Source organism: Pavona decussata, unplaced genomic scaffold, assembly GCF_977016875.1.
Source record: "Pavona decussata unplaced genomic scaffold, jaPavDecu1.1 SCAFFOLD_49, whole genome shotgun sequence".
NCBI classification, from domain to species: domain Eukaryota; kingdom Metazoa; phylum Cnidaria; class Anthozoa; order Scleractinia; family Agariciidae; genus Pavona; species Pavona decussata.
Genome location: NW_028145471.1, coordinates 413268 through 434508, shown reverse-complemented (window position 1 = coordinate 434508; position 21241 = coordinate 413268). Strand labels below are relative to the sequence as shown.

The following is a 21241-nucleotide window of genomic DNA, read 5'->3' as shown; positions in this document are numbered from 1 at the left end:
AGGGAACGTTGTCTTTTATAAGGTTGATATATTCTGGATCTTCTAACAGGCTAGAATTAAATTTCTTATCAATAAAGGGCAAAATTACCGAGCGCTGATTGGTTGAGAGAGAGGGCTTTTTTTCTTAATCGAGGGCATTTTTAGTAATCAAGAGAGGGCATGATTACCTGTTAATGATTGGTTAATCCGCTGCATAGCAACCGTTCGTCATCCTGAAATTTGTTGCCAAGTTTTTGTTGCAATAATGGCTTGTCGTTTTATTGAAGCGGACGACGAATTAATTGAGCTTTTGAAATGCGAAAAAGAAAACAAAAACACAAAACGAAGCACAGGCTATAGCCCACTTTGAAAAAGAGTGATGGCCTGGGTCGAGAGTAGCTGCCCAAGCGATTGTGGGAAGGTTTGGGGGGACGTTGGCTATTATCTTCGCATTTTTGCGTCCCCCCAAACAATCCCACAATCACTTGGGCAGTTACTCTCGACCCAGGCCATCACTCATTTTCAAAGTGGGCTATTGGAAAGGAATTTTTCAAAAGTGGGCGAAAACTAGGGGAAAGGAGGAACAGCTAGAAGGCTACGACATCCCAGAAGGAAGGTGAGAAAGTTGCGCGAACAAGAGATGGGAAAACGACCCAACAAAGCAAAAAGCCTGACGAAGGAAGAAGAGGAGATACTATGCCAAAACGGCCAGTTAGACAACTAAACCCCTCGCTCTTTGATAAACACAATGTGGTGGCTGCTAACAATGCATTTTGGTTTACGTGGTCGACAAGAGCATTACGACATGATGGTCGAAGATTTTTCCATCGAAAAGGATGATGATGGCGTCGGGTTCATCATTTTCTCCGAAGGGCCTACAAAGACTAGGCAAGGTGGTCTCCGAGTGAAACCTCGGCTAGCTACTCCCAAGATGTTCGCCACAGGCGAGAAGAGGTGCCCCGTTGCTCTGTTTAAATAATACCTGGAAAAGCGTCCAGAAGAAATGAAGAAAACAGGGCCATTTTACCTGGCTGTTATCGACAAGCCTCAAACCAGCGCCGTGTGGTACAAGAAAACACCGATGGGCAAGAATATAATCAATAACATAATGAAAACAATGAAAGAGGACTCACCGTTAAAAGATGTCTGCCCAGAAAAGAAGCTAACCAACCACAGTGCAAGAAAGACCGTTGTGAAGAAATTGAAAAGCTCCGGTGTTCCAAGATGCGAGATCAAAAACATAACGGGTCACAACTCAAAGCAAGGCCTAGATGACTACGACTCCGGTGATGAAAACGAGCAGAAAATCATGTCCAACATCATCGACAATGCCAAGCCTGCTTCCACTTCAAGACAAGTTCTCCATCCATTGTCATCAGTTCAAACTCAGTCCAGGTCAGCTTCCAGCCATGTCTACAATTTCAGCCATTGCAATGTAACGCTCAACGTCGCAGGAAACCATTCTTTGCAATCCAGTCTTAGCCAGAGCAAGCGGGCTTACAAGATCAGAATCATGCTCCAGGATTCGGACTCAGATTAAACTGTGTTTTGTTCAGTTAAAAGCACTTTGTTGTTTTTCTGTTGGCAGAAACGCTCTGTTGAAATGAGCTTTGTTCTCTAGACTTTTGGCAGTGTATTACGACACAGTTTTGGAGAATAAAATTTCATTGAATCGATTGGTCAGTTCAATTTGATTGATGATTTGTGCGCCGTAGCGCTAAACAGGCTTCCCAAATAAAAATAGACTGCGCGCGTGATTTTCCTTCGTATAAATTTTGCCCTTTATTGATAAACAAGTAATCCCATGAGACCTCGTACTATTAAGGATTAATTGCACTTGAGTTTTCAAAATTTTCCAATTTTGGAAAAATTTTGGAAAAATTTGAAAACTCTCGTGCAATTAAGAGTACTTGGCCTCATGTGATTACCTATACCAATATGACGGCCCAGTTGCTTGCTTTTTAACACTGTTAACCTGGAGCACAATAGCAGCGTGGTCTGTTTTGTGGCAGAAATTATACCTGTGTTGTCCACGTCATCTTGAAAATCATCGCTTATTAGCGAGTAGACTAGCCGACGTTGGACTAAAGGCTTATTTTGTTTCCACTGGTAACGCTTTTTATCCGGGTTCCTCAGTCTCCATATATCTACTAGGTTAAAGTCTAACATTAACTCGCGGATTTTGGTTACCACGTCTTTTTTTCTGTTTTACTTCCATAGCTATCAAGTTGAAGACTTAATCGGCACATTAAAATCACCTCCCATAATAAACCTGTAGTCCTGGTCATAGTCACTCTCAAGTAAAGTAGTCCTACGGTTTCCATAGAATTCAGCAGCGTCATGGGTATTGTTAGGAGGAACTAACGCTTCAACGATGACAAATGTGCCATGGCTATCTTTCTTGACCGACTTCAACTCAAATTGAAGGGTCTCACGCATTAACACCACAACGCCTTTGCTATGATTGGATCCGTGCGAATAATACATATCTCCCGGCCACTGAAATTTCCAACTATCAAAAACATCTGGCGTACTAAATGTCCCTTGCAAAAAAAAAATTTCCGCTTTCTGGTTCCTAGCCCATGTAAAGATCGATTTGCGTTTGTTGAGATCACGAATTCCTTTAACATTTAAAGATAGAACATTGAAGCAAACGTTATTCATAAGAGTAGGTTGATCGATATTTCATTCCTAAAATATGAAAATTAGCCGGGTATAAAAATCGAGTGCGGTTTGAATGAAATAAATTGGTATCTAACAGACTGCGATAAAACTACATGGACATAAAACGAAAACGAAGACTGAGGGCGAAAATAAGTTAACAAATCCCACATACCTCTTGCTCCAGAAGAACTGTTTACGAGCACGAACAAACGCCTTATACATAATTCAACCCGAAACCCTTTCACCCGGAATGTGAAAAAAAAAAATCAAACTGGGAGTGCCCATGAGGTGTGAAAAAGAATATGCATAACGGATAAGGTAGAAAGTGACAAATATATCAGGAATTTTCTACTACTTCTTAAATTAGCATTTTCTAGAGAAAAAGAATAATCATGATAGCAACGTTAACCCAAATAAACTTATTACATTTTACATTTTTACGTATTTACCGTTGATGTAAAGGTTGTCAGGCTCCGATCTACTAAAATAAGCACGTTTGCCATCCTTCCTGGCATTCTTTAACTTCTCCATTTGGAGCTTTCTTATCTCGCGGATTTCTTTCGGGAGGTCTTCATACATCTTGTATCCTGTTTCCTTGAGTTTACGTCCGCATTTGAGCACACGTTCTCGGTCTGAAAATCTTAGGAAACGCGCAATAATGATCCTTTCTCTTCCATTTTCCTTTCTCGGCTTGCCCATTCGGCGTACTCGTTGAAATTCGATGTTCTGTGCATCTTCTATTCCCAGAATTCTTTCTAAGAAAACAGTCAGCACCGCTTTTGTATTTTCAGTGAACACTTCGCCCAGCTGAATAGCTCCATCTTCTTCGCTCGATGAGAAAGTAGTTTCGGGGATGCCTTCAAATTTTAAGTTTTCGCGTCGACTGTAGGCCTCCAAGTATAACAGTTTTCTGCGTGTATCGCTGACGTCGTCATTGTTTTTATAAGTCTTAGCTATCAGGTCTTGTACTTGCTCGTCAACGAATGCAGAATTTTTCTATCTCTTCTATCTCCAAAGACGTTACCTTGCTTTGTAGACCTTTGACTGCTGCGTTCAGTTCTTCCATTTTTGTTTCCAGGTTAGAAAGCTTCGATAACACTAAGTCCGAGTGCTTCCATGACCTCGTCTTCGTCACACGATATCTTAGCCGGAGAATTTGACTCTTTCAGTCTTTTGTCTTCTGGTCACGTCTCCGAATCACTGCGATAGCTATTTTTCCGTTTTGGAGTGATAATAATTTTATCACGGGCGTTTAAACACGGTAGAAAATTGTCCGGTTTACGGAGCTTCGCAACACATGTCTGCATTCTGTGACGCTCTCCCCAATCCTCCCCATCAAACTACTATAACAAATTGAATTGCCATTGCACTCACAGTATTTAATTTTAGTAAATGAAGTGGGGGCACTTATTAGAAAGAGGGTGCATGGTGGGGATAAAGGTCTAATTTTCTTAATTTTTATTTATGGACCCTTGGAAAACTACATTGTAAAAACCAAGATTAAAACAGTGAGAATCATAAAAATCAAAAGGCTTTCAATACAGTGGCCGTTTCACAGTAGAAGGCGGACAAGTCGTCCCACGATTCGTGCGTCCAATGTGAATTCTAGAGTGACAATCCACCTTGTGTTAGTCATCGTAAATTCATACCGGGACGGACAAACAGACGATTTTGAAGCCAGGGGTCTGGCACTAACAGGCTTGGTTACCTTGCTTTTAGAAAAAAAAAATGGCTGCCAGCATCAAGTACATATGGAGTGGGCTTTTATTAAACGGAAATAAACGTCATTTGTATTTACGCCTCAACTGGTGTACAGATATAGCGGAATCATCTCGGTGTCCGGGACCTTCCACCACCAGCCATAGCTATTCACGAATCTCATTGAACACACTCCCGTTTGAACTTGTCTTCAGTGCCATGGTCGATCTCTATTCTCATTGGAAGCCAAAACACTGGCAAATACCTTAAATTGATGCTCAGACCATGACTTGTTGTTTTCGCTTTGCGTTTGTTTTGCTCTTTCTCTTGACAGAGGTCTTTCTGCCCGCCATTTTGAATTTCCCATAAGCCACAACTCTATTTGCTAGTTCCAGTTCCCTTACAGAGTACGGCGTGCAACCATTTGTTCGTCTGGTGTGAATTTAAGTCAGACTAGCGACAAATTTTCCGTCTAGACGAACAAATACTCGACGTAGAAAAATCGTCTTAACAGACGGACAAATATACGGACAGATAGATTAACACTCATTCAAAGAGGGAAGAGGGGAAGGAGTTGACATGTATGTAGAAAACAGAAAAGGCTTACTGGAAGGAACTACCAAATCAAACCATTTATAAAAAAACACGTGGATAAATTTGTATTTAAAAGGCCAAATCAAACACCGTGTCGCGAATGACGCCTTTCCACTAGCCTCCTATGCAGACAATATGAATGCGAGTGATGAGCTCAAAGAGCGTCTGTGTAGGAGACTACTTTTCCACCAAGCATTGATCTAAATGACATCGAAGAAAAGCATACTCTCACCTTTAGTACCCACAAATACTGTTGCATAGTTCCATTTTTCTCGATCCCTCTCGTGTTGGTTCAATTCATTTACAGAGTAAACTCGGAATAGATAGAAGCTGCAAGATTGCAAGCCATTCACTTCCACACTGTTAACAGTGATATTGTCTTTGCTGGGTTTATATTGCACACTCGGCCCACAAGGCTCCTTGCAGTCTTTATCTTTGGAATACTTGCATTTGAAGCAATCCACAGAATACCGAAGCTTTCCACTGATGTCATCGGGAACTTGGGTCCAGTTGATGGCAGCCTTTGTTGACTTGACAACAGTTAAGTTTGCTTTGAGTGGAGCTGGTGGTAATGCTAACAGGAAAATTAATAAATAAATACAAGGAATTACCAAAAACTGAATCATTGTATAACGCAACTCGAGGGATTTGATTGGCTTAGCGGACATGGTTTATGATCCATTATATCATGCCCAAAAACTAGCGACAAATAGATTGTCTTCTGATTGTTCTCACGTAGCGAAATCAGCGAGATCTCGCGTAATTTTCTCGATTGTTGATAATAAAACAATTATTGCGTTCGTGCTTGTTGGATATTAGATGATAATAGCCAATCGGCCGCGCTACAGGTCACGTTGGCCATCTATCCCCTCATATCAAAACGCACTCATTGAATAATTGTTAATTATAGTAACCATAATTATATATTACTTTTATAATGTCTACTACAGTTACAACAACAAAGACAGTACTACTAGCTACCGCTGCTTCTAAAAATGAAAAGAAGGTCATGTCATGCAGACTGTCTAACAGCACTCAAATTGTGCAATCCATGTAACCAGGACCAAATCTCCAGCCCTGGAAATGTATGCCACACACATTATTTTAAAGCATTCAATACCGATAATAAACAATGAAAAACCATTACAGACTTAACTTACCTTCACAAGGTGCTAAATGTGTGTCTGTTAATTTGTAGAATCCTTCATTGCACGTACACCCTGTTCTTTCTCTATCAGGTACCGAGTTTGCAGGGCATGTCAGGCATTTTGTGTTGCTTACTGTATTCTTGTATAAACCTTTTGGACACTCTGGATTAATGACAAAAACAATTCATTGATACAGATACCCATAACCCTCACCCACCCCCCACCACCACTACAGAAATTTCAGTGGGATAGAGGGGTGGGGGACCGTACACAATTACAGATACCTACATTTATCCCCTTTTCCTTTTTGAGGTGGGGTGGGTGGAAGCGTTACAAACAGAAATTAAAGACGATGTGGGGTAAAGAAGAGTTCACCATGCAGAGGGACATCTCTACACTGTACTTTACGGATACTTGCGCCAAGTGGAAGTCTAGATGAAATTATAGAAAAGTTTTTGAAATCGAACTTGGGAAAATGTGGAGTGGCCTGGCAAGTTGCAGGGCCACAAGGGTTAACAGCATTGATATTACTGAAGTTCATTGTACAACTCTACTTGTTTCAGTTGTGTTAGTAATAATTGTTGCTGTTTTTGTACCGTCAGCCCTTCCCCCCTCGCCCTCTAATTTCAAGTGAGTAAAATCATGGTAAGTGCTTGGGGTTTTTTTTTTGATCACCATGAGGGTGCTGTTGGTACATGTAGCTGCCATGGACACCCAGACACTAAACTTGCATGGTTCTACCATCCTAAAGTACCGCCTGAAAGTTTCGACCATTTACATACTCGCAACTTTCCCTCAGTATTCCCGCAGCAGACCGCATTTTTACCTGGGGAAATTTACGGCGTGGCTCCAAATTTGTCGCGGGAAAGTTTACCAAGGTACAACGTCTGTAATGAAAATGACGCCCTCCACTAAACACATTTGATAAATATGCTAAATGGCCCGATTTATAGGAGAGACGATAATCCGTGTGGACGAACTTGGGTAAGAATTTTTGAGTTTGTCTGATAATCCGTCCGTGTATAAATACGGGCAACAGATGGATTATCCGTCAAGACGAACTGTCTGCTTAGTTCGTCTTAGCAGACGAACAAAGGTGGATAATCCGTCAGGACGGATAATCCGTCTGTGTGTATAAATGCAGGGACAGACGAACTTAGATGCCAGAATCAACACCTCGTTACATAACGCCAGCGGTCTCTTAGCAGTAGGATACAAAATGTGTTTGCATAAGCGAAGTACCTGAACAAAGGCCAGAGAACAAAGATGGCGGGGAATCCATTCCTTTTCCTCGAGCCAGTTTCTCGCGACCTGCATAATACGTCTAGTACAAACTGGACGAACTATGAGACGAACTAATACTGTGTTTTATAGTTCATCCCGCATTTATACTAGACGGATTAAACGACCAGGCCCCAGTTGTTCGAAGAGCAGATAACTTTATCCACTCCGCCAATAAGTCACTATCCAGTGGAGCAAATATACTCCACCTAGCGCCTTCGGCAAGTTTTCCACACAATCCCATACTTAAATTTGATATATGCTTTTACCCTATCCACAAATTATAGGGCTATTAGGCCGGAAAATCTTGCACACATTTTATCTGCTGGGTAGCGACCTATCCAGTGGATAAAGTTATCCGCTCTTCGAACAACTGGGGCCAAATGGATAATTCGTCCAGACGGATTATCCGTCTCTAGTATAAAACGAGCCAATAATACCTAGAATTAAATAAAGATACCTACATGTACAATTAGTATGTGCAATCGCACGAGGCCGAGTAGAATTAAGGATTAATTTTCCCGCGTATTTCAAAGTTTTCGCAAATTGCCCTCGTCGCTGCGCGACTCGGGCAATTTGCAAAACTTTGAAAATACAAGTGAAAATTAATTTTTAATTCTACGAGGACTCATTGCGATTACGTGCTTATCAACATAAAGGGCAAAATTTTCTTAAAGCAAATATGGCATCCGCGGTACTCTCTTAGCTTGGTTTTCGAAATCTACTGGGAATTCTAACCATTGACAATGCATTCAAACTCAAGGTTGCCATTTTCACGTTCAAAATAATAAATGATCAAATATGTCCTGTTTTTGCAAACTCTATTTCCACAGCATCCTCTCGGCACTCGTACAATACCCGATTTTCATCTCGACAAAATTTTAGCAGACCAAAAATACGTACTAACTACGGTAAACACACTTTTCAATTCGCGGCATCACAAATATGGGAAACAATAGACTGTAACATTAAGCAATCAAACTCCGCTTCTTCGTTTAAAACCAAATATAGGAAAAATTTGCTTATAAACCAAAAGTAATGTAGAGTTCTTCACCGTCATCCGTTCGCTAAACGCGCTCTTTTTCTTTTTCAAACCTTTCCAAATAATTTTTTTTCTTCCACCGAAATAATTTTCTCTTCCATCGTAAGCAGTGCCCAACTCGAAAGTAGCATGCTCCTTTGGGTACTGCTCACACTAAACCAAACAAATCTATCCCAATTCTTTTTAATCCTCCTTTGTAATATAAATGTTTATTGTTTTTTATGTATTGTATTGAATCTCGTTGTACGTGTGAAAAATAAAATTGAATTGAATTGAATTCGTAAAACAGTTAGTCTCGGCCTGGAGTAAAAACACTCACCCGTAAACAAAACAAACAAACAAACAAACACACAATTCTGCTGTTTCTCAGCGTACAAAACAGACGAAACGAGAGAAGTTGATTGTCATCTAAATGTAATATCGATAAAATAAAAGTTTAATTCATGAGCAAACAAACGACAATAAAACCAGATGTTAGGCAAAAATAATTTTGATTCACCTGCACTGTAAAGCTTTCTACCGCGGCTTTTCACACGATTACAGATCAATAAAAATAGCAAACAGTGGTTCCAAAGAAGGAACTTGCAGAGTAATTTCTTCCACTGAATTAGAACTGCTCCTTCCTCCCATCAAAAGGGCACTGTTATTATATTGTTCAGTTATCGTTCGTTGGAAGAAGCGGTAGCGAGGTGGAAGCACTTTGTCGTGGCCATGAATGATTTCAGTTTTTCAACCAAACAAATCCGATCAGGTTTTTAGCTTTTGACACAAATAATCTCTTGCTGTTTCTTGTAAGAAACGGCAGTTCACCTTTGGGAATTTCCTTTCCTTTCCAATTATTTTTGGCACAAACAATCCGGCTTAAAACGTTAAACTCCAAAGAACCTGAAAGAAGTTGTTTTTGTGGAGGCACAAAATGAAGAAACCAACAAAATGTTATTTTTTATGTTATTTTCAGTTTGCATATTTATTTCACTGGTTTATAGTGTCCCCAATTAGCGCTACAGCGCTAAATACTTCGACACTTAATAAAGTCATTTATTTTATAATTTTTTTAAATGGCGTGTCTGGCCAATCAGGAGCAAGTATTTTCGCCGCTCGACCAATCAGGAGTAAGTAATTTTGCCTCGTTGAAAGTTAAATTAAGAAAAAATGCCCTCTGTTTCGACCAATCAGCATTCAGTAATTTTGCCCTCTATGTTATAAAAATAATAAAAATACACACCTTTACATTCCAGTGAATTAGGCACCATCTCAACAATCTGGTAGCCCTTCTTACAACGGCACTTCAATCCATTCGTGATATTCCATTTTCCACTACTAAGGCACACACCAGTCAGCTTTGTATCACTAACCGAGTTTTTGTCACTACACTCGCCTGCTTTCTCGTCTGGAAATAAGTCATTTGCAGGAGCAGCAGTTCTTGGAAACTTCACCAATTCACCACCTCTCTCTGGGCAGAATTTGTAGTCAATGGTGACGTTCTGTATCATTATGCACGCGCCTCTGTCTAAGAATCCCAGATATACACCTCGGGCCTTAGTTGCCATCTTTCCACGGTACAAGAAGGCCTTTCTCCGAGCAAGTTCAGGCAGTGCTGTGGTAGTTGTGATATAATCTATAAACTTATAACCTCCTTGAGTTGGATCGGGTGCAGGAAACAACTTCCTGTCACTATGGTAGGCATAAAAACCAAGATATGTTTTGCAGTATTGACCAGGAACAACTGGCTGTCGACAATTTACTAGTCTGTAACCAATTTCAATACCCAGCAACTGAGCATCTTTGAGATCGATGAAGCCTGACCTTAACCAGTTGTTTGGTTCGTGTTGGGTCAGAATATCACAGACAGAGTAGTACATCTTTGAAATTGACGGTGAATACCACTGAAAATAATCACAGGTTGTCATCTAATATGTCAAATATATATCTATTAACAATGAGGATGAAACATTATATAGAAGAAGCCAGAAAAAAAATCAGACTTGAACGAGATTTGAACCAATTACCGGTGCAGTGCTTTACCAACTGTAGCCTACAATGCAGGCAAACATGTATCCGCAATCTTGGATGTTAAAAGAAGAGGAGTATTGGGGAGAGTAGAAAATGCAATTGCCCCCTTTACCCAACTTCCTAAGATTTTGAAAATCTAACATGGTGGCTATGACTAACCAAGATTCGGGCTCTCGTACTCCGCATGTAAATGCCTGCATTGAAGTGTTCTAGCTACCAACTGAGCCATGAAGTCAAATGGGAGTTAGTCATGTTCTTAGTTCAAAATATACCCATGAAGAATGTGCAGTTCCAGAAAATATCCATACTCCTACAGAAGGGCTATTCTTTGCACCTTCGAATTTCCGATGATCTTCCGTAGGGTGGTTGAGGATTTTTTTCTGAAACTGCACAATAAATGAATACAAGAGAAAATGAGGGACAGAGAGGGAGGCTCCCAGTCCACGCCTTGGGATATGTCGATTCCACTATAGTTATAAATAGTTTTAGACGGAAAAGGAAGTTTGTTTTCCGAGACGTCCGCATGAAAGCTAACCTCGATCTGATGTGGTTAGTCAAAGCAAAATAATGGCGGACAGCGTTGAGATAAGTTTTGTCGATGAAAACGACTTCCGAAAAGTAGGGAAATGGTATTTCTGGAGCGAGAATTCACAGTGGGAAATATGCTCCACAATTTCTTCAGATTCAAACGACTCGCTGGCGGGCATACCAGATTTTAGCGAAGAAATTGGGTCCGAAACGGGCAGCGATTCAGGTGATATTTCTTCGCACGATGGTAGCAAAAGCGACACGGACAGTGATTATGTTGGGGAACCCTCGACATCAGCAGGCAGCAGGAGAGGAAAGACGTATAAAAATAAGAAACAAAAAGGAAAAGAGTGCTCTGGTGAAAGTGCCAATTCGAGCAATGCGCCCAAACAAAGCCAGAATCGAAGATCACAGCTTGGAAAGAAAAAACCAAAGGCGCTCACCAGGAACGAACTCGATGAGCTCGGTAAAAAACTAGAGGGCAAACGTCCCATGTGTTGGAAATTTGTATCAGAAAGACTTGCAAACCAGTACGTTATGAAGCATTACAAAACACATCGTCAGCTTATTGAGGAAATTCTTGATGATCGCTACAATGAACTTCGTGATCTAGTACACCATATGTTCTCATTTTACGTACAACTCGTTTCAGAAATTGCAAAGGCCGTTAAAAAAGACAGAAAGGCTCACTTGTCATTGCGCTGGATGAAAAGTTTGAACAGCTACCTGGATAGTTCATCCAATAATTCAAAGGTATGCAATGCAGTGTTCCACGATTTGGCAAATGAATATTCATCGAGTACGATTCGAGCAGTTACAGGCATTTTGCATTCCCTAGTTTATGATTTTGCACAGACAGAGTCTTACAATTTTTCTCAGCCGCTTGATATTCACCAGGATATTACACCTGAGGATGATGTCGCCTTATATCGAATGTCTGGTGCAGCTCTTTGCCAAATGATAAAACTGAGAAAAGATACTTTATCAGAAAAGAAAGGAAAAAGAAAAACGACACCTGACAGTAGAAGCCAAATGGAAATGGAGCTCGATTTTCTCATTAAGCTGAAAGAAACAGACAAAAGCCATGTTCCAGAGGCTCTCAATATTCTTGATGAAGGTCATTTGACCTTTGTCAAAAAAGAATTTCTAAACTTTGTAAGAGAGGCAGATTTGAATATCAGAGAATATGTGAATGAGCGAAGCTTAAAGAAACACAAGAGTAACTTTTTGGAAGTTGTACACTTCAATGTTTACAATGATGAACAATTGTTGAAATCATTCAAATGGTCAGCAGAGAAGTGTGGAGCATCAACTAAGGATGTCAAGTCTAATGTGATTGACAAGGTGTACAGTGACATGCTTCAGAAACTGTGCAACACCAGAACAAAGGAATTCTTCAGAGGGAAGTTTGAAAAGGACATGGCCACATCAGGTAAAGTTGTAGAAGCTGACCAATCCCTGAGAGATAATCTCAAAACATTTAGCGTTGCTAAAAAGAGATAGGATATACCTGTACATTTTGTCTAGAGAGGAAGTGTCAGTTATGCATACATGTGTACACGTCATCGGCTTTCTTCTTGGGTCAACTCCTAGTAAACCACAGGCCACCTATTTGGTGAAGGGGAAATCTTACGAGAGGAATTCCCCTGGATTCCATTTTCCAGTGCACACAGTTACTGACAATTTAACTCAATCAGTCCTGTAAATTTATCTTGTACCCTGTTAATCCTCCGATGAAGTTTTGAATTGTCCTACCCTTACAAACCCCTTATGTATGTTCGTTAACATGGCAGTTCCTGTGGTTCCCAAGGTCATTAACATATTCCTCATTAACATATTCCTTTGTTTCCCAAGCACCAATCCTAAGAGGAACCTGCCAGGTGATGTGCATAATTAACCTTTTAAGCCCTATGGTGGGGACAAAAATTCCCCATAACCCTTTAAGCCCCCAATAGTGATCAGCCTCTTGTTTCTCCTTACAATATCACTACATAATCTGACATACAGGTCATGAGAATAAAGGAAATGATCACCAAAGATAAATTGTCTTGATGTTGAAACAACTTCTCCTAACTTGTCTTAAAAAATAAACAAAGACCATTGAGGAGAATTTTCATGTTGATACTGGGGCTTAAAGGGTTAATTGTCTCCATACATTGCATATGTTACTAGACAGGATAAAATATTCAACTTCTAGACAAATTCCCAAATGGTTATCATTTTGGTCAATTTGCATGACTTGTTTGGTGGATTATGTATTGGTTAAGAAAGGAGAAACTTGATTTTGATCCATCTTGGGATTCAAAGACCCAAGGAAATATCTCAAACAAGCAATTTTAGATGTTCTCAGTTGTTTTGTTACATTGTAGAAGGTCAAGGTTTATTACCTTCTGATCATACATGTACATAATTTATATATTAAGTTGTGTAATATTTTCATTTTGTATGTACTCAACTCCTTTCTTTCCTGTTGTTCAATAAAAATCTGCCTAAATAAAATTTTGCACTTTATTCCTGTTCTACAGTACATCTATTACAACATTGGAGTATTTTGTACATTAAAATATTGGGTCTATGGATGGGGAATTAAAAGTGATACAGTAAACATCAACCATTGAAAAAACTCTTTAGTTAGCAAAACATGAAAAGTTTTTGGACATCATGTGTGTATGGTATAAAGTAGCATTCCTTACAGTGACAAGAGTAATCTATTATTTGTTACTTTCACATACTAAAACAAGTGCTGCTTGTTAAAAAACTTAAAGTTTATGGTACTTGACCTCTTCACTGTTATTGCAGAGACCCTATCATTTAAAATAATTAAGTATACCAGACTTGTAAAAGCAAAGACTGTAACTACATGTACATACATGTACTAGCCTGCGTAGGCTGGCGGTATTGTTAGCGCGCGCGAAAGAAAGTTTTGGCAGTCACTGAGGAGCCGCTAGAAGCGAGTGGCGAAGTCCCTCCCCATTCCCCTCATGGTTTCGCCGCTCGCTTTTAACGGCTCCAATGGTACCGCCAAGACTTTATTTTGCTCGTGCCTACAATACCGCCAGCTACGTAGGCTATACATATGTACACTTGTTTACCAATACATACTTTCTTGGTGTTTAATTCGTTCAAGTTTATTTTTTGACTGGACAATTCAGCTATTAGTGGTCCTTCAGTTGTCCGATATGCATTCTACACAAGGAATGATAGTGCCATACCATGGAAAAAATTCACAACAGTTACTGTACGTGCCACCAGAAAGGAACCAGTCTGAATTTCTCATATTTCTCAACTTGTGTGTTATAATATTACAAACCAGTTATATCAGAAGCAATTCTAACTATAACAAACTTTTCTGATACTAAATTAAACCTATAACAAAATGTAAAACAAAATGTTATGTACAATAAACCTTGGCCAACACCACTAACTATGCCTTAGGCAGTCATGAATTTTAAGCTGAACAAGAAGTCTATTTAGCCTGCATTTCCAATAATTGATGTTGGGTGAATAGTTACAAATGTACCAGGCAAAATCACCATTGACCACCAGCCCTCTTCTAGTGAAGACTGAATATTGCATGCTAGAACTATAAACATATGAACATGGATATTTGCTCCTTAGAGTTACATGTACCCCGACTTCTCCATGGACTTACTAAAAGGCACAAATAAATCAAAAGAAATAAGAATTGTTTAGTGAACCAGCTAGCATTTCAACCCTAGTAAGCACCATATCAATTAGAATCTACATGCATTGTTGGAAGCTAATTAAGCCCCCTATAACTGTGTGTTATGGTATTACAATTTTGACAACTACAAGTATAAGGGTTCGCACAGGAAACAAACAGTACTGTAAAATGTATACCCTAGAAACTAGAGATACAAAAATGCTGTGAACAAAAGTTTATATCCTTAGGCTAGCTTATGCGATTTATTTCCTCCACTTGTTTGGCTACTGTATCATGCACATGCACTGTCTGAAGTCACCTCTGCATCAAGGCAACCTCTATGAATATTTGTTTCTCCTAAAGCATGTATTTGACTTTGTGTGTTTCCCCCAGAGACCCTTATATTTTTTGTGATCCTATAAAACATACGTCTACAATGTGAGTTTTACAAATGACACCAGTTTTAAAAGCTGGCCCAACTGGCTCGGCAACCTAGTCATGTACAGTCATATGTAACAAATGTAAGGGTGCATAAACCTAAAGATCCATTAAAGTATTTCTGGACCATCTTGGAAAGCCATGTCACAATATCACTACTGCTAGTCTGCCCTGCTGGTGCATAGCAGATGATGGCTCCATACTGACCATGAGTATGAGAGTCAACAATGGCAAAGGCCCCAGTCTCCCAGATCAGAAGTGCCACACTTTCACAGCCTGAGATGAGAACAGCAACTTGCCTTTGATGACAGGCCGCTCGAGTTTGCAGTGACTGGACAAGGGGTGACAAATCTCCAGAGCGCAAATCAAACCCGATGGGTTGATCATAATGAGCAATGTGCAGATCATTTCCGCAGCTCTCAACGGCATCTTCAATGTCAAGGTTTCTGGCCTCCCCATCAAAAAGAAGGTCATGAAGAGCATTACCCTCAACCATTGAGTCAACAATAACTTCAAACCACTGACTTGGTAAGATGCTCAAGGTTGGCTCTGGCAGGACAAGTTTGACAAACTGGTATCCTACCAATGACGCAATGATGGTGCATGCGTTGCTTCCTAGACGTCCACCAATAGTTGACTGACTGAGGTTTGCTGAGAAGCAGAACTGCTTCATCTCATTAAGACCAAAAGGATCATAAATCAGTCGCACAGAGTATGACATTCTTGAGGCCTCACTACTTGATGTAACCGATCCAGACACCAGGATGACATCATCACGATAACCACGCTCTGAATTGCTGTTGGTGATAACCTCTCTGCCAGTAATGACTCTTCCACGAAAAGATCCATAGTTGCTCGCAGAAAGGTTTCCACCAGCAGTAAATTTCAGGACACTAAAAATTGATTCAATGGCACTCCCATTTATTTTGAGTGGGCTGATGAAATAATCAGGATAGGCTGCAATGAACCACTGACTGAAGTGCAGGAAGCCATAAACCATAAATCTCAAAAGGTCCCAGGTCTGCAAAAAAAGATCTGGATTACAAGTCTTGTTTATGTAAAAAATTATGGTAATTTTTTGGAATGAGCAACACATCTGAAAAGTAATATTTCTTGTAAGTGTTATCAGTTGTATTTCTGAATGTAGAACATGGGAACACCTTTTTAAGGAGTATTATCTAGAAATCATTTTGAATTTAACCGGGCCAAGATCTGCTGGTTTATTAAACTCTTAATTGTTGGGCAGATTAAAATAAATGGAAATGTGAGTCAGGTAAGAACATTCCACTCTGTCAACATAATGATCAACCACATGCATGCAGATGGTATCTAATTTCGGCAATGGGAGAACAGGGTTTTTGATTATCAATTTTGCAAAACGATTTTGATTTGTTTCATCCAATTACTTTTCTTAGTTTGGACTAATTTACACCCTCTTACTGTGTAGAACTATTTTAATATTATCTAATTTGGTCTGTTAATCGGTACAATGGTATGATTTGAATAATTGGATTTTTCTGTTGACTTAAGTAGATCGATGGGCGCTGCATGCTGAATACACAGTAAGGGTCTATGACATACAAATTGTATTCAAGAGTGGACAGTTTGAATGCCAGCACTGGCATTCAAACAAATATTGACTGCGAATTAAAGAAACAATGGGATTTCAAGAATTTTGTTGTCTTACAGTGTATGTACCATAATTTTTTACATCTTTCTACCTGCCAGGCTAAGAACTTGCTTTGTCTAGCTTGCTTGCTGTTATTGGGATACTCTGAAGAATGGAAAAAAAAAAAGGAAACTTAATTAATTTAATTAATGTTTAAATGTGAATTAATATTAAGATCTATATGTCATATGAATTATATGTACTACAAGTTTTCCCTACGCTAGCTGATACTATGACTGAATGACATATGCATCATACTTTACAAAACAAGTCTCTTCCTTCCTGTTATAAATCAACTGACTTTTTATGCATTGTCATCAAGCCAGCAAAAATACAGTCGGTTACGTACAGAGAGGACAGCAAGACATTAGTTGAAATCACTCCATGGGATTCCCTGAGAGAAAATTAAGTCTTAGTTCTCTCACCAGTGCCTTGATGACATGTGAACCAGTCTTTAAAGAAGCTGAAGCCCTTCTCGATGTTTTCAAGAACACGTTGGTATTTGGGTGAAATAGTCATATGGCTCAATATACCCTTCTCAAAGATGAGGTGGCAAGCCTCCAAGTAGTTACTGGTCATTTCCACCATTGATGTATCAGCAGGCAATGGAAGCTTCCTTGCATGTTCTTGGAGAGCACTGATCATGTATCGTTGCTAAGGGAACCGCCAAAAAAGTACATTGAAAGAGAATTGAATTAGTACATGCTAACAATACCAGTGAAGTCTCTGAATAAAGAATGTAATGGCTGTATAATTGAAGAGGTGCCTGGAAAAACGCCCTAAGTGACTTCTGATAAATTGCTAGATTCTCCTTCCAAATTTCCATGCATTCGCTTGAGAAACAAAAGGAGAATTTGACCTTATGTCAAAAGTCACTTAGGGCCTTATTTCACGCACCCCTTCAATTATACTTACATGTGTACAAAAACTATTAAGTACACAGTACAGTGACTGATTAGTTGCAAAGAGGCCAATTTCAATTAATAATTTTTAAAAAAATTATCTAACACAAGGCACATAGATTTGGGGGACTTAAACAAAGAAATTTTACAAAGAACTTCTGTTCATCCCTCTAAGTTCATTGGATTCCTAATTGTTTTATTCTCCCAAGCCTTGGTGTGACATTAGAATTTTTTTCATTATTTAATCGAAATGGCTTATTGTCACACTGCATTCTTTAATATCTTGATAAATATTTAAGTAAATTAAGTCTCACAAAAGCCATCATCAGACCCTTTTAAATATCTTCTAATTGTACCTGCATTATCTTTGCTGGCAGAACATTCAAGCGGGTCCAGCTATCTCGGTGTACAAAGCTGTACCGGAGTCCAGGAACTCTTCTGGCCAAATTCTGTTCAACTCTTTCCTGGTCACGCTCATACTGATCAAATATTGGTTGCCAGCCAAACTGGATACCATCTTTTTGGAAAGATTTGGTACCCCTGGGTCGAGAACTGTACAGGGCAGCAATATTGTTTTTGAGCTGTGAAATAATAACAATAGGACATTAATATTAAACTACATACCAAACAACAAAAAATGTGTTTTAGTCGCACGTTGCGATTGCCAACCATTACTTTCAAAAGTTTTCATTTCTTCATTCGCGAAGTCTAACTTAGAAATTGGTTCCATTGCAATGAATCCCTATGAAGTAATGTCACTGTACGTAATATTAGACTATCATAAAATTTTGTAGATAAGTCAGATGAAAGGCACTGATCCTGAAACACATCAACATTCACACACAGAGAATTAAGATGAATAGTATGAGGAATTCTCTGTATGCAATATGCATGCCATAGTCAAGTAATAATTTGCATTACATTACCCATGGGAGGGAAGCTGTTTATGTTAAAGAAATAGAGAAGGAGCAATAGAACATGTATATTAGACAAAAAACGACGTCATAGCTGATGAGCAACTGTGATGTTGACGAGGTGTGTATCTACATGTACAGTACTGTATTTTACCCAACAATAATTTATACAAATTAAGAATTAACACAAATGTTTCATTGTGTTAGTTACCTGGTGAGAAGGGCAGATTACCACAAATACTCGCTTGTCCTCACTATCCTCATATGGATTGTCAAATGATGCTGAAACAGCAAATGGGTCTTCTCCATCAGCAAGAGGCAGCTGCTCATGTTCATAGCCACAGAGAAGCTTTATAAGGGCTAGATTCGATGAGGCTCCATCACACACCAGCACCCGAACATGGAAATTGTACAGAGTGAAAGCCTGGATTGTCCTCATGACACACTCAAGTAAAAATTGGTGGTCCCATGAACTGGCACAAGTGAAATAGGGCCCAATGACATCAAATTGTGATGTTAGATCTCTCCACAAAAACTGCAAGATGTACGAGGTTTTCTGCTGATCGAAATCTTCACCCACACTCATGAACACATCATGTAGCCAAGGAAGTTCTTCTGGACTCATAGCATAACCTCTAATGGTTGAATTCATCGAATTCCAAACAATCTTGGACTGCACCTGTGTGATCAGAGTGTAAAGTGTCTTAAACAAAATGGTAGCCTACTCAGAAATAATGACAACCTGAAACAAAATTTTCATGGTACATATATGTATCAACAATTGAAGGCGTGGTACGTGGAATAAAGCCCTAAAAGGGACTCTTGATCTCCCCCCAACTTCTCCTTTATTAAAAGAAGGAAGAAGAAGGCAATTTGCTAAGACAATGTAACAGTCTACTTAGGGCTTATTTCCACGCACCAATTCAATTGGGTCACATATACATGGATACTTGCATGATTCTTGTTGAAAGCAATATAGCAAGATTGAATGCCATTATTCCAAAAAGGTGCCAGTTACTGACAATACATGTACATCTAAACAAGGTTGTAACACTTGAAGGAAAGAAAATTTGCCTTAACTTTTCACTGAATGACAATCACTCAATCAATCAATCAAGCAATCAATCACTCAATCAATCAATCACTCACTCACTCACTCAATCAATCAATCGACTCAGTAATGCAGTCAATCAATCAATCAATCAATCAATCAATCTTCCACCTAGAAAAGTAAACTTTTTTCATTTTTAATTGCCAACTTAAATTATTCTCTCTGGTATTCAAAAAACTTTTGATTATCTCTTTGACATTTCACCAGTCTGGAATCAATGCTTAACATTCTTTCTAATCATTTCAATCTCATGACATCTCCTGACCTTTGTCTCGTCGAAGATGAGAACTCCAACACCCAGTGGTCTCTTCCTTCCAGATTCAACTTTTTTAGCACAAAATTGTTCATACACTTGACTTTGATGGGCAATATAGCTCTCATGAATCCCTGGCCCATCTGCATTCTTACTGACAATTCGTTGCAGTTCTTTGCAACAAGGTAGCTGGAGGATGCCAAGACTTCTAACTGCACGAAATGCAGCAGGACTTCTGGTGTAAACAGCCAGAGCTACATGTAAACAAAGCACACAATAATAATTATAATTAAAAACAATGCAAAAACTCCAGGCAAAACTGTCCTTCGATTTTTTAGAGGGGTATAATTTAATCATTGATTTCATGAAGTAGTTGCCTGGGATTGCAGAAAATCAAAACACACCAAACATATCAGTATTATGATTTGTCAGGGATGAGAGAGTTGGTAAATCATGATCAAGTTTGCATCCAACAAGACCACTTGTAATAACTTTATGTTTAAAATAAATTACACAAATTATCATTTATTTTCTACCAGTTTCGTCATTTCGCCTTCAGTCAGATCTGCTGCGAAAATAAATCTTCATACAGCCATTTTAGGTCTGGTATCACTTCTTTTTAAGTTAGTTTTATTTCAAATGTTGTATATAAAAACTATTACTCCGGAAAACCCACCAATTCTGATAGTTGCTGATGACCACCTGTTGCCTTGTTTTCCAGTTTCTAAAAAACAATGGTTAGAGTATTAGTAATATGTTGCCAACGTATTTAACTAAGAATTACTCACTCACAGAAATTACTTACTAGTCAGTCTGTGGCAATTTCCAAAGAAAATGAACATTTTCTAATACCAAAATGAAATTTACACTAAACTTATGTAACACTTGATTTAAAACCTTTGCAAAGACGTGTGTTGTAAAAACTAATAAGATTTAGCCCTAACAGCTGCTTTTTTATGAATTTACACTAAGTCTTACGTCAAGATATCTAATAAAAAACGTATGATGTTGGAGAAAAATGAAGGACATCTTAAAAAGGAAAACACGAAGTTGTTCAGACCGAAATAAAACCTCTAACGCTCTCGCTGCTCTTGATATGTAATAAAAATAAAATGAATTATAGCAGTTATGTTTAAGCCTACCGTTCTTGCGCTGATCTTTGAAAAAAGCTGCTTTTTCCATTTGCCACATTTCACGAATAACAGCTCCGCTTCCAGGTTTGTGGCTGTCAGCTTCGTTGAACACTTTAGCGAGGCCTTCTTGGCCTTCCTTGCAGGATTCCAAACAGTTGATGAGTGTTATGGATGCTCCCTAACTAACCTGGCCCCGGTTGTTCAAAGAGC

General features: G+C 39.1%; 3 protein-coding genes across 4 annotated transcripts in view; 1 reads left to right on the top strand and 2 right to left on the bottom strand.

Moving 5' to 3' along the window:
- Positions 1–21241, bottom strand: part of LOC146481472 (ephrin type-B receptor 3-like) — a 43787-nt gene that overhangs the window by 13277 nt on the left and 9269 nt on the right. Inside the window, exons 4-6 of the mRNA XM_085108184.1 lie at positions 9632–10292; positions 6096–6245; positions 5168–5509 (exon numbers count right to left, since the gene is read on the bottom strand). Coding sequence (XP_084964310.1) covers positions 5168–5509; positions 6096–6245; positions 9632–10292 — 1153 coding nt within the window. The remainder of the gene's footprint in view (positions 1–5167; positions 5510–6095; positions 6246–9631; positions 10293–21241) is intronic.
- LOC146481474 (uncharacterized) lies at positions 913–1842 on the top strand. The gene has a single exon (XM_085108281.1). It carries the CDS (start codon positions 983–985, stop codon positions 1517–1519), a length of 537 nt encoding a protein of 178 aa, XP_084964407.1. The 5' UTR covers positions 913–982; the 3' UTR covers positions 1520–1842.
- Positions 14235–21190, bottom strand: LOC146481473 (uncharacterized). Of its 2 annotated transcripts, XM_085108250.1 has the most exons (8): positions 21041–21190; positions 20575–20622; positions 19911–20152; positions 18746–19213; positions 17977–18201; positions 17144–17372; positions 16771–16823; positions 14235–16070 (listed from the first exon to the last, which is right to left on the bottom strand). In XM_085108250.1, the coding sequence occupies exons 1-8, from the start codon at positions 21087–21089 to the stop codon at positions 15108–15110; spliced, it is 2277 nt and encodes a 758-aa protein (XP_084964376.1). In that variant the 5' UTR covers positions 21090–21190; the 3' UTR covers positions 14235–15107. The 2 variants fall into 2 exon arrangements, with proteins under 2 accessions (XP_084964376.1, XP_084964375.1); XM_085108249.1 differs by lacking the exons at positions 20575–20622; positions 21041–21190 and having other exon boundaries at positions 19911–20493.

Excerpts from the sequence above, each read along its gene's own strand:
- LOC146481473 (XM_085108249.1), bottom strand. The coding sequence starts at position 20,264 with ATGAAATCAATGATTAAATTATACCCCTCTAAAAAATCGAAGGACAGT. Across the intron at positions 18,202-18,745 it reads TAATCTGCCCTTCTCACCAG|CTCAAAAACAATATTGCTGC; the intron begins GTAACTAACACA and ends ATTATTTCACAG. Across the intron at positions 17,373-17,976 it reads TGCCAGCAAAGATAATGCAG|CAACGATACATGATCAGTGC; the intron begins GTACAATTAGAA and ends CGGTTCCCTTAG.
- LOC146481474 (XM_085108281.1), top strand. The coding sequence starts at position 983 with ATGAAGAAAACAGGGCCATTTTACCTGGCTGTTATCGACAAGCCTCAA.